Consider the following 12,051-nt stretch of genomic DNA (forward strand, 5'->3'; position numbering starts at 1 on the left):
GACAAAACAAACTAGTACTATCTACAAGATAATACAGACAAATAACTATTACTATCTACAAGATAAAAATACATCCATCATGGGAAGAACAATACAACAAAACATCAGGTATGTACAGCGGGTAGGGCAGGTGGGGACATACACCACAGGTGGGGGCGGGGGACAAAACACAAAGTATGTATCACTTGTTAGTTGATTATTACATATTACAATGCAGAATTAGGCACGGATAACGCCTCATATGCCACATCTGTCAATTGTTTCCGGGATTCTGTAACATAATAAGAACATAATATTTTATTTCCCTGTACTATCCGAGACCAAAGAAAATTAGTCACAACCGGAAAGAGACCTTATGCGCATGGTCGCATCTTTTTAGCGTCATGTATGACACCCTATCAGCTCGCTGTGCTCTCATAACCATCGTTTTCGCGACTTCAAAATAAAACTGCGCGGTAATAGATCACCGTAAAGCAATGGGATCACAATATTTAATCATATTTATCATGAATTTAGGAACTTCTGTAACATGATTTTACTACCAATCTACTCAAGAACACTTCTAGTATATTAAATGAGTTTCAACAACGAGGGGTGTCATACGGTGTTGTTGGCCCTTTACTGTGACCCAACAGTTATAAACATGATTTTTATAGTACCATGTACTCAGCAACACTTTTAGAAGATGAATGAAGTGAGTCAAACATGAGAGGTGTCATACAGATGAACAACATATTTTGTGTTCTCTACGCAATCTAGACATGATACTTTGAAATGTTGGGCCAGAAGACCAAACAATTCTTTGTATAACACCCCTCGTGGTTAAACTGGTGTTGAGTAGATTGGTAATAAAAAGCATGTTTAGCCTCTAGTAGCTATCTATTATTCTATGCAATGCAGCAGTCTTTCATCACGGTAATAAGGATATTTGAATTACAAACCCATTAAAACACAAATAATACACTGAGAGGATTACATGTTTATTTCCAGGTATAGTTACATATAGTGTGTAGTTCCTCTATCCATATTTAGTATTTCTAAATGCTTTTTTTTATTTTTTTAAATGATTTATAGTTTTTATTATTTTCAATAAACAGACAATGAACAGACATACATCACAAGTAACAGTTGACGTTGGACAATAAATTAAAAAGACAAAAAATAGACACAACAAAACATAAAGGTGATGTCTAAATGCTTTTTAAAAATAAAACAAAAACAAGTTTAACGTGGGCGCTTTTATTTTGAAGAAATCTTTATTTACATACCCGAGGGAAGTGGGCGGGGTCAGAACACAGTGGGCGGGACCAGAACACAGTGGGCGGGGTCAGAACACAGCCATAACCAGCTGACTCCAGGCTAGGCTGCATCACACAGCTCACCCTGCAGAGATCTTAGCTGGGAGCGAGTTGAAGTGCTTAAGTCTTCCAGGGTGGTAAGCAATAACATAGGCAACATGCCGAAGTATTGTACCGCACCTAACTGTAAAAATGATTCTGGAAATACGGATTCTGACCGGAGAAGCTTTTACAAGTAAGCAATCTTGCAGGAAGCTAGCTAGCTCCTGCTACTAGTCTCACACTGTTTACTTCTCAGTTGATATGACTGTGTGTCATTGTGTGTGTGGGTTTTGAATCTAGATAGCCAGGACAGCATGTTCAATTTAACCTTGAATCAGTAGTGCTGACAGATAAGTTGATGCTTAGCTTGTTGGCAGAGCTTGTTGGCAGATTGAACCATCAAAACAGTAATGTAATAGGGCAAAATATAAACAAAGATTTACTGCTGTGAAAACCAATCAGGCCCTAATCGGGTTTAACACTCTCAGCTGACATTCCTTGAGCTATATATGTGATCTCAATTCCTCCTAGGTTTCCACTCCACGACCCAGAGAGGCTGCAGCAATGGTTAAAGAACATGGACTGTGAAGACTGGATCCCATCCCGGCACCAGTATATCTGCCATGAACATTTCACATCATCCTGCTACAAGTTGCGCTGGGGGATCCGTTATCTGGAAAGCAATGCTGTTCCCACAGTCTTCCAGCTGCCAGAGGTAAGCAGGAATGTTTCTAACATGACGGAATGTGTCAGGGGAAGTGTTCACGTTAGATAAATGGTAAAATGGTAAATGGACTGCACTTGTATTCATAGCTTTCATGTGACGTCACAGCATAGTGGAAACGCCCACCTGACGGGCAAAAGGCACTGCCCGTGAAGTTGCAGAGCACCAGGAAACACAGTAGCATTGCAAAGCCCGTCAAGGAGGCACCCTTTGCGGGTTAATAACTTTGATTTCCCGTGGGTTAGGAAAATAATTCCCACGTGTCCGGATAGAGGAGAAGACAGGGAATCCAAAACCATTTGAATGGTGTCGATCCTACTCTCCTATCACCGTCGACACAGCAAGGAGCGAATTCCCGGGTAGAAATTCCCTCGCCCCGCTGTCAGCGGTCAGCGGTAGTTTCGTCCAGCAGCGGGTGAACGCCCGGTTGATCGAGTTTCATATTAAAAGTATATCTTCTCGGGGTGTCAGTGCGGTGGTTAAGGGCTCAAAATGACCGTATACTGATGGTGAATTTAGCAATAATAGTATTGTGTTTGTACCACCTCCATAACCGGTGTTATTCACGGGCAAAGCCGGTCAAGGAGGCACCCTTTGCGGCTTAATAACTTTGATTCACCGGGGGTTAGGATAATAATTCCAACGTGTCCGGATAGATGAGAGGACAGGGAATCCAAAACTATTTGAATGGAGTCGGTCCTCCACTCCTATCACCGTCGACACAGCAAGGAGCGAATTCCCGGGTAGAAATATTCCCTCGCCCCGCTGTCAGCGGGAGTTCCGTCCAGCAGCGGTAGAACTCCCGAACTCCCGGTTGATCGAGTTTAAGGTTAAAAGTATATCTTCTCGGGGTGTCAGCGCGGTGGTTAAGGGCTCAAAATGACCGTATACTGATGGTGAATTTAGCAATAATAGTATTGTGTTTGTACCACCTCCATAACCGGTGTTATTCACGGGCAAAGGCGGTCAAGGAGGCACCTTTTGCGGGTTAATAACTTTGATTCTCCGGGGGTTAGGATAATAATTCCAACGTGTCCGGATAGAGGAGAAGCCAGGGAATCCAAAACTTTTTGAATGGTGTCAATCCTACTCTCCTATCACCGTCGTGTATCTTGATAGTTCTTCATGGGTGAGGTGGTCTAAATAGTAGGCAGCCGGTAAATTGCGTCCACTCGCCATGTTGAGCGATGTTGCTATGATACTTTTTGCCCGTCAGGTTGGTGGTTGCTAGGGAAGAAACCATGTGACTGAAAGCTATGAATAGCGCCTTTTTTGCAGCTCCAAAGCTGCTCCAAAGCGCTTTACAACAGCCTCTCATTCACCCATTCACACACACATTCACACACCAATGCCGGCAAGCTCACAGCCCGCTCGCTCACTGGAGCAATTTTGGGGTTCAGTGTCTTGCCCAAGGACATTTCGACATGTGGCCAGCCGGGGCTCGAACCACCGATCTGCCAACCTTGTGATCATTAGGCGGCGACTCTACCTCCTGCACCACAGCCGCCCCATTTAGATATGTTTCCTCCTGCATGTAGGCCTATTTGAGTTGATGGCTTTGTCATTGAATTTGAACATTTGTCATTCTATGTTTCAAATAATTAAACCCAAATGTTTCTTTTCTCCTTTATTTTTATTTTTATAGAAACGTAAAGGTGTGGATCATTGTGAGAGGCGATCGAAAAGGCTTAGATTAAGCAGAAAACCAAGGATGACCTCTTTTGATGATGGAATGCCAGCGAGTGACCCCATAGGGCAAGCCAGTAACGGCAACATCATGCAGCTATACGAAATCACTCTTAACCCCTCTCCGTCAGGAGAGCCGATGCTCGTAGAAACTAGCGACACAAGTCACACAGCGGACGCTCTCCCTTCTGCTCTGCCCTTGTCAGCGCTTCAGGCTGTGCGTGAGATGGAGGGCGCTTTCCCACTAACTTTATGTCAGACAGTGGAGGACGTAGGTGGTCTTGATGGTGGAGAGCAAGCCGAGGTGGTGGTGGTGTCAGAATGCCTCTCTGTAGACGAGCAGGACGAGATGGTGAGTGGGATCACTGCGGCCCTACTGACCGAAGGGCAGGACTTGTTGGTTCACGACCCCTCCGCCGACCGAAACGTAGAGGCTCGGACGTTGGTCGTCGAAAACGTCGCGCCCGAGATGGAGGAGCCCTTCGCTACCTACGACGACCACGGCGCTCAAGTCATCGCTTACTTCGAGACCATACCCAATATTTTATCCAACGGAGGAGGTTCCGCACAGTTCAGTATGACCCCGGACACGGTCTTGTCGTCTGCGCTCAGCTCCAAACCCATCGTGTCCACGCTTCCCATCGTGTCTAAGCACACGCCTCCCTCCCCCGGCTCCCTGATCCTCACGTTAGAGAGACTAGAGACTCTGGGCGAGGAGTGGGAGAGGGACGCTCCCGAGGAGGACAGTAAGGAGCAGCAGCACGGAAGTCAACTGGAGGAGCATCGGTAAGGGCGTTGATCTTGAAATGTCTGGCGTTTGCAGTATAAACACATTCCTCCTGTCATTCAATTTAAGTACTTTACTTAGCAACATTGTTGCATCAGCAAAGTTGTTGACAACTCACTCGATGGCCTAGGCTAGTGTATACAACTGCAACTGTTTCTACAAGCATGTTCCCTCTCCTGCGTACCTATCTTTTCATCTGTATCTCCTTGAATTTTTCTAACACCATTTCCCTATCCTGCCCCGTTCCTTATTATAACATATTAGCGATAAAAGTGATTTTTGATCCCGTCACAATTAAGACTTACTAAAAATATCTATTCTACCCCTGCTTTCTTCTAGTTATCACAAGAACAGCCTGAGTAAAGAGCAGCTGGAAGCGATCGTAGTGGAGCTGCAGAAGAAGGTGAAAGTCCTCCAGCAGCGACACCGACGACACCTGGACAAGCTGCTGGGTCTGGAGAGCACGGTGTGTCAGCTGAGGCAGAGTAACCTGCTCAACGAGGAGCGACTTCAGCTGCTTGAAAGGGTACAGAACAAAACTAGGGCCAATTCGACGTATTCCAGGGCTCCCACGGATCCTTGAAATCCTTGAAAGTTTGTGAATTTCAGAGAAAAAAAATCAAGGTCTTAAAAGTTTTTGAAAATAGACCTGGGTCATTGAAAGTGCTTGAATTCACCCCTCTTTCTCTATAATAATAATGTTTTATGTAATTATAGTAGATAAGTCACATTGCTTAAGTTAACACAGTAACTTTACACCATCTTTAGACCATCTCGTGTTCAAGCCTCTACATTCAAGCCTCTCTTTTTAATTGTTGTCTGTGAGCGGGTAGTTCCTATTATATACATTCTCATCTAGATCTGTCTCAAACGATGCTGTGTTGGGTCCTTGAATTTGAGGGAATTGAGTCTTAAAAGTCCTTGAAAGGTGCTTGAATTTGATGTTTCAGAAGGTGTGGGAACCCTGATATTCATAAACAAAAATGGTATATTTATTATCCCTCTCTTTTTCCAGGCTTATATACAGACGAGTGCAGCTGTGTCAGATGCTGGTGAGACTGTGGCCATCATCTACGAGGAGGACAACACAGCCTACCTCTACGCCCAGTCAAACATGGAAGAGGAGGAAGGGTGAGGAAGGGGTTGGTAGGAGGCTCAGCCCAGTCCTGACCGAACCCTGCTACCACCCTGTTACCACCCTGCTACCACCCTGTTACCACCCTGCTACCACCCTGCTACCACCCTGGCCACTTTACCAAAACACTGTTGAAGAATCTGGAATATGGGCCAAGCCTAATTATATTTTCTTGCCTTCTGAAATGAGGAGATTGTCTGCTGTAGCAGTGGAATGTTTGGTGTAGCAGTGGGATGTATAAACTTGTTTGTATCATTGAAATTTGTTTTCTACTGAAAGGGGCAATCTGGGATTGGTACATGAATGTTTGGACTTTTAAATAGACATTGATTCTTGGAAGAATACTTTTTTTTTTTTTTACTTACCCTATCAGAATCCAAAATATAATATGATTTTACTAATAATTTAATTGTAAACCAACTCTGTATAGTTTTAACACATGGTTAGAACTATAATTTTGATCATGTGTATGGTCCTTGTATGGTCAGTATCCATAGCCCGTCTGAATTAGAGTGGTTACATCTCTCCACCCCCCCCCTCATCGGGGTGACCACTATGTTGTTTTTTGAATCCCAGATTTTCCCTTTAACATGTTTGACTGGCCGTGTTGAACATGTAGTAACTAGGGTACTAGTAGCGAAGCTGTATTAGCATTGGGAATTATCATAATTATTATTCTCCTTCGACCATAACATGATAGGAAAAATGCAATAGAACGGCACAAGTGGATGTGAGATGGTACAGACCAGGGACATGGACCACACCACGTCATGCAATCTGGCCAAGCCCCTCACCCCTATGACCTAAAATGATGGAATTTGATATTAATGTCTGTTTCCTCCCAAGGAACATGCCTGTTTTTCCCCCATTTGAATCTTATGATAAAAAAAAACCTCAAATTACATCTCTGCAATTCTGGGCTGATCTGCATGACCATTAGTAGACACCATCTGCACAGAACCTCAATTTAAGTTTACAAAACTTGACAACCAAATATCTAAGGACCGTACATGTGCAGTTACATGTTCATCTGTCACATGGCTGTGTGGTTTGACTGATAGCCAGCCACAGTAGATTTGGTACAGCTGGTCAGAGGTGTGAGTTCTATGGTTTAGTTAGACCATGAAGTGAATCTCATGAAAACACTGGAAAGACTTCAGTCCATAAATCATGTATACCAATGTTTCTCTAGATCCATCCGAGGTTCCTGAGAACATGATTAGTATGCTACAACATGTAATAACAGCATAAAAAGCCCTTTTTCCTCACTTAACCATTACCGTATTTTCCGGACTATAAGTCGCTCCGGAGTATAAGTCGCATCAGTCAAAAAATGCGTCATTAAGAGGAAAAAACATATAAGTCGCACTGGACTATAATTCACATTTATTTAGAAATATATTTCACAAAATCCAAGACCAAGAACAGACATTTAATCTGGAAAGGCAAGTTTATTCAACTACACAATAGCACACACAACAACAGGCTGAATAGAAGTCAGGTATGTTAACGTAACACATTAACAGTTATTCAGCTACACAATAGCATAAAGAACATACCTGGGAGGCTGAATAGGCTAAATTAACATAACAAGCCAGCGAGTCCAACAAGCAAGTTACCAGTAAGCAAGTTCACCAAGCTACCGTTTGCTTAGCTTCAACAAGCTAATGTTTTAGATAACTTCTTCAGGGATATAGGAGCAGCATATAGTTGTCACAAGCCCAGAGCGGCCCAGAGCGCCCTCTGTCGGCTGTAGACGGTAATGTTTACTCCTTGGTTCATGTCAGTCAGTATGAAATTATATATATATTGACATATAAGTCGCACCTGACTATAAGTCGCAGCTAAACTATGAAAAAAAGCGCGACTTATAGTCCGGAAAATACGGTACTTAGACCATTCACCTCAATGCAATGAGGTTTCATCAGGCCTTACTTTGGAAACGATAACAGAACTCTATTTCGGCACACAGAATACTTGATGTGGTGCAATACTGTGCCATGGCAAACATCCTGCATGCGTGCAGCAGTTCTGTTGTTCTGTGTGTGTTTCTGTAGATGTTTGGAATAGTCAAATTGATTTGCACTTTGACTTACATCCCCTTTTCAACCTCTGTAGGGGAGGGAAACATAACATTTGCATGAAATGTGCAAACCACAAAACAACAAAGTACAGATGACAAAATACAAATTGTAAAATGATTGTATTGTTAGCCCCATCAGTTCCCAATCTCCCATTGTATCTCACTGTGAAGTGACTTGCCTTTTTTTTACTAATCTGCCAGCAAATAATATCTTAACTCTCCATCCTTTTCTGTACACTTGCCCACGAGCCTACACAAATATAAAGTAGGGTTGGTGAACAGTCAGTGCAGTGCATATGCCAATTCTATGTTGTTAAATGTGTAGGGATTCATAATAATAAGAGGTAAGTCATTACTGAAAAAGTAAAAGTCTATGGTGTGGACACATGTACACTTCAGGGAAAACTATGGAGAATTGGGACTGGCTTGGGGCCTTGACTTCTATTTAAGGCTCACAATCACCTTTCACAATGAAATAATGTGGACAGACTATACATTTCCTGAGTCCAGTGAGTATTGCAGTACATGTGTTTTGTGTCCCTGATGCCCTTAGATGCCGCAGGGCTAAAATAAAGGATATAGTTTAGAAGAATTTGAAAATGTTTAAAAGATTTGTGTCATCAGCGTCTAAAATGCGATCTTTAGGGGGTGATCAACTTCATGAGCTGGTAACTGTGATAAAGCTACCACTTAGGAATGGTTAGTATACCAAAATATCATATACAGACATGTATCTGAAAACATATGACAACTTAATAAAATGACACGTTAACACTTGTAGAGACAAGCAGCAACAGCTTTTAGCCCAGGGAGGTTCCGCTGCTTTAACATCCCAGCTGACAGCTGCTGCGACATTCTGTCATTCTGTGATAGTGAGCTGCATACTTCAGTGTGATAGCTGATAATGGCATACTTGTTATGAGTTTAGTAGGCAGTATTCAGTATATACTCATTGAGTGTGTGTGTGTGGTGTGTGTGAGGGGGGGGGGGGGGGGGTAGAGAGGAAAGAGAGGGAGGGAGAAAGAGAGATGGAAGGAAGGAACAAAGGAAGGAGGGAGGGAGGGAGGCAGAGAGGAGGAGAGAAAGAAAGAGAGAAAGAGTTCTTGAGGACAAGGAGGTGGAGATCTCTGAGGACCCGAGGGAAGCAGGGTCAGGTCATATTTCTGAGTCTGTGTTGCCGTTGGTAACAGTCTGACCATGGACCACACAACCAGAACCACTGAGGTCTACTCTCTGTTCCTCCCTGTCCCTCCCTCTCCTCTCTCTGTCTCTCTCTGCCCCTCCCTGTCCCTCCCTTTCCTCTCTCTGCCCCTCCCTGTCCTTCCCTCCCCTCTCTCTGTCTCTCCCTCCCTTCTCTCTGCCCCTCCCTCTCCTCTCTCTGTCCCTCCCCCCCTTCTCTCTGTCTCTCTCTGTCCCTCCCTCCCCACTCTCTGTCCCTCTCTGTCCTTCTCTCCCCTCTCTCTGTCCCTCCCTCCATCCCCTTTCTCTGTCTCTCTCTGTCCTTCCCTCCCTTCTCTCTGTCCTTCCCTCTCCTCTCTCTGTCTCTCCCTCCCTTCTCTCTGTCCCTCTCTGTCCTTCTCTCCCCTCTCTCTGTCTCTCTCTGTCTCTCCCCCCTCTCTCTGTCTCTCTCTGTCTCTCCCTCCCCTCTCAGGTATCATAATTGTTTACTGGTAATGTTAGATTTGTTTATTATGGACTGTATCTTAGCATTACAGTAAGCTCTCTCTCTGTCCCTCCCCCCTTCTCTCTGTCCCTCTCTGTCTCTCTCTGTCCCTCCCTCCCTCCCCTCTCAGGTATCATAATTGTTTACTGGTAATGTTAGATTTGTTTATTATGGACTGTATCTTAGGATTACAGTAAGTTATGATAGGGAAAGTCATAAAAGACAACCCAAAGTTCATTGAGCGTGACTAATGCCTGAACACAAATGTAATTGGGTCAATGACGGATAAGGTTTTCAGAAGTGCAAAAAGTTAAAAAGTTAAATGATGGCATATGATGCGTAACACATTTTCCATTTATAATATATTTTATATTTTGAACCCAAAGATGTGTAAATAGGACTATAGACTGATAGATTGTCATCATTCGGTACAACCAAATCTTTTTTTTTACAACAGATTTCAGGTTGTACCGAATGATTATTTCTGGTTGGACCGAATGATAAGTAAACAGTTAAAACAGGCACATGTTTAGCTACCTATGTGAGAACTTGACCTTGAGCTTGAACTTAGCAATATAAGAATTCATATTAAATATATCTTTCTAAAATATTTCAACATTTTCAGTGTGTTTTAGCGGTTGTACCGAATGATGTGATATTTGAGGACATTCATAACAGGGAGCGGAAAAGTGCATTTATCACACATTGAGAGAGCTGGCTACTTTTCTTCTCACTCAGAGGGTCTGCTGAAGGGGTCTTAATGATGTAATATCCTGTCACGTGATGATTATCATTTGATTTGATCCAAAATGGTGCCTTGAAATTGGTTGCTCCGAATAATATCAGTGAAATAAATTTTTCGTGACAAAAGTGATTTGAGGAAAGCAAACATTTCTACATAAAAATCCTTAACCATTTTGCAGTATATTGTTATAAACCCTTGTAAAATCATGCCAGAATGTTTATATAATAGTTGTAATATCATTTTAGATCTTTTAATGGCACATTAGCTGGTTGCAATTGTGTTTGGACGGTTGTACCTTTTCAACCCTTTAAAGAGCTGAAAGTGCCTGAATTTGTAACAAATCACCATAAACTCTTTGTGTATTCAATAAAGGAGAGCAAATAGTGTTAGTTAACATAATGTGTATATATATATATTAATTGTTAATTTGAGAAAATGTTACATTCGGACACAAAATGTACACGTCACGCCATTGACCCAATTAAGCAATATCACACGAGAGGGAGTGTGTTATACTGAATATCAGCACGGCTGTGATTGGGTCGTAGGTACGAGGCCGCAGGCCGAGTAGAAGACAATCACAGCCGTGCTGATATTCAGTATAACAGCACTCCCTCTCGTTTTTGTTGTTGTTGTTCCGCAATTTTTGTTCCGCAACTGAACTTCAACTGGACTGTTGACTAGTAAGCTGAACACAAACATCTGCAGGCTATATCCATCTTTGTTTGAAACCAACACACTGATAGATAATCTGGTAGATGATGACCGTTAATGTAGTCTAATTAACGGTCATTTAATGGAACACCTGTGCGGCGGAGTGATACATATATTTAAAAGTCCCAGTGCTGTTATACTGTATATCGGCACTCATGGAATGCCTCTTGTCCAATTGAGTAATTTGTCAATCCAACTGTAAAGGGTTGTAATTTCTAAATGGTGAAACCAATTAGAAAAAGAAAATCTCTAGTTTAGAGAATCTCTACTTTAACCTCATAGTAATTCTTAGAGCACTAAAAAAGTAACAAAAAATAAGACAAAAGGCTTCCTCTTTCCCATATTCATGGATGGCCCTGTATCTTCTCACTACATACAAACTCAGTTGTGTTCCGGTCTCAAGCTGGGTTAATCATTGCACCAGTATGGTTCTCCGAACCACCTCTGTTACTTGTGTTGGTGTGTGTTTACTGGAATAACATTTCTTATCACGCCGAATGGACTTTAGATTGTCTTTTATGACTTTTATGACTTATCTCTCATGACATAACCGTTGCCCTGACACCCTCCTTCGGGATGGGAGGGTGGGACTTCCCTGACTGGTATAAAAACCCAGGCTGAATAACATAGCACAGACAGGACAGTTCATTTTAATACCCTCATTAGCTTCCTCTTTGAACATGTCCAGCACTGTAACATCAACAGCTGGCGGGGTGGTCGTGGTCACCCATGTCCACCCTGCTGTGAACGGGACTGCGGCCGCTTCTCCCCATCTCTCTCTGGGACAGGCCGTATCATCAACGCTCAGAAACTTCCGGAAGGGGGATCCAAAAGCATTGGGGGTAAAAATTCAATCATTTAAAATAGGTTTTTGTAGGAGGCTTTGAGGTAAGATAAAGTTCCAATGCATAGTGTCATGATAGTATGTAGTTGTTTATAGTATTAGTCATAGTCATAGTATTCATGAGTCGCCACTGGCAGACAGAAACTAGACACAATTGTTTGTTTTTCTCCCACAGACCGTACAAATAATGATTGGGTTGATGATGGCGTTGACAGGAATCGTGATGACCGTCAATTATAACACTTTGGGACTGGGAGTATACAGTGGAATCTTTGTGTGGGGAAGTGCATTTGTAAGTCTTCCACAAATGTAATCTTTATTTTAATCTTC

The 12,051-nt window shown here is 42.7% G+C and overlaps 1 protein-coding gene across 1 annotated transcript; it reads left to right on the forward strand.

The window, feature by feature from the left end:
• Positions 1–1,456: 1,456 nt before the first annotated feature.
• Positions 1,457–5,672, forward strand: LOC308172432 (THAP domain-containing protein 5-like; the record flags this gene model as incomplete). The annotated part of the gene is made up of 5 exons (XM_080547340.1): positions 1,457–1,533; positions 1,872–2,055; positions 3,965–4,536; positions 4,877–5,063; positions 5,553–5,672. The coding sequence occupies 5 exons, from the start codon at positions 1,457–1,459 to the stop codon at positions 5,670–5,672; spliced, it is 1,140 nt and encodes a 379-aa protein (XP_080403466.1).
• Between the last annotated feature and the right edge of the window lie 6,379 nt (positions 5,673–12,051).

The sequence above is a fragment of the Nansenia antarctica genome, assembly GCF_963989245.1.
Source record: "Nansenia antarctica genome assembly, chromosome: 17".
Classification (NCBI taxonomy): domain Eukaryota; kingdom Metazoa; phylum Chordata; class Actinopteri; order Argentiniformes; family Microstomatidae; genus Nansenia; species Nansenia antarctica.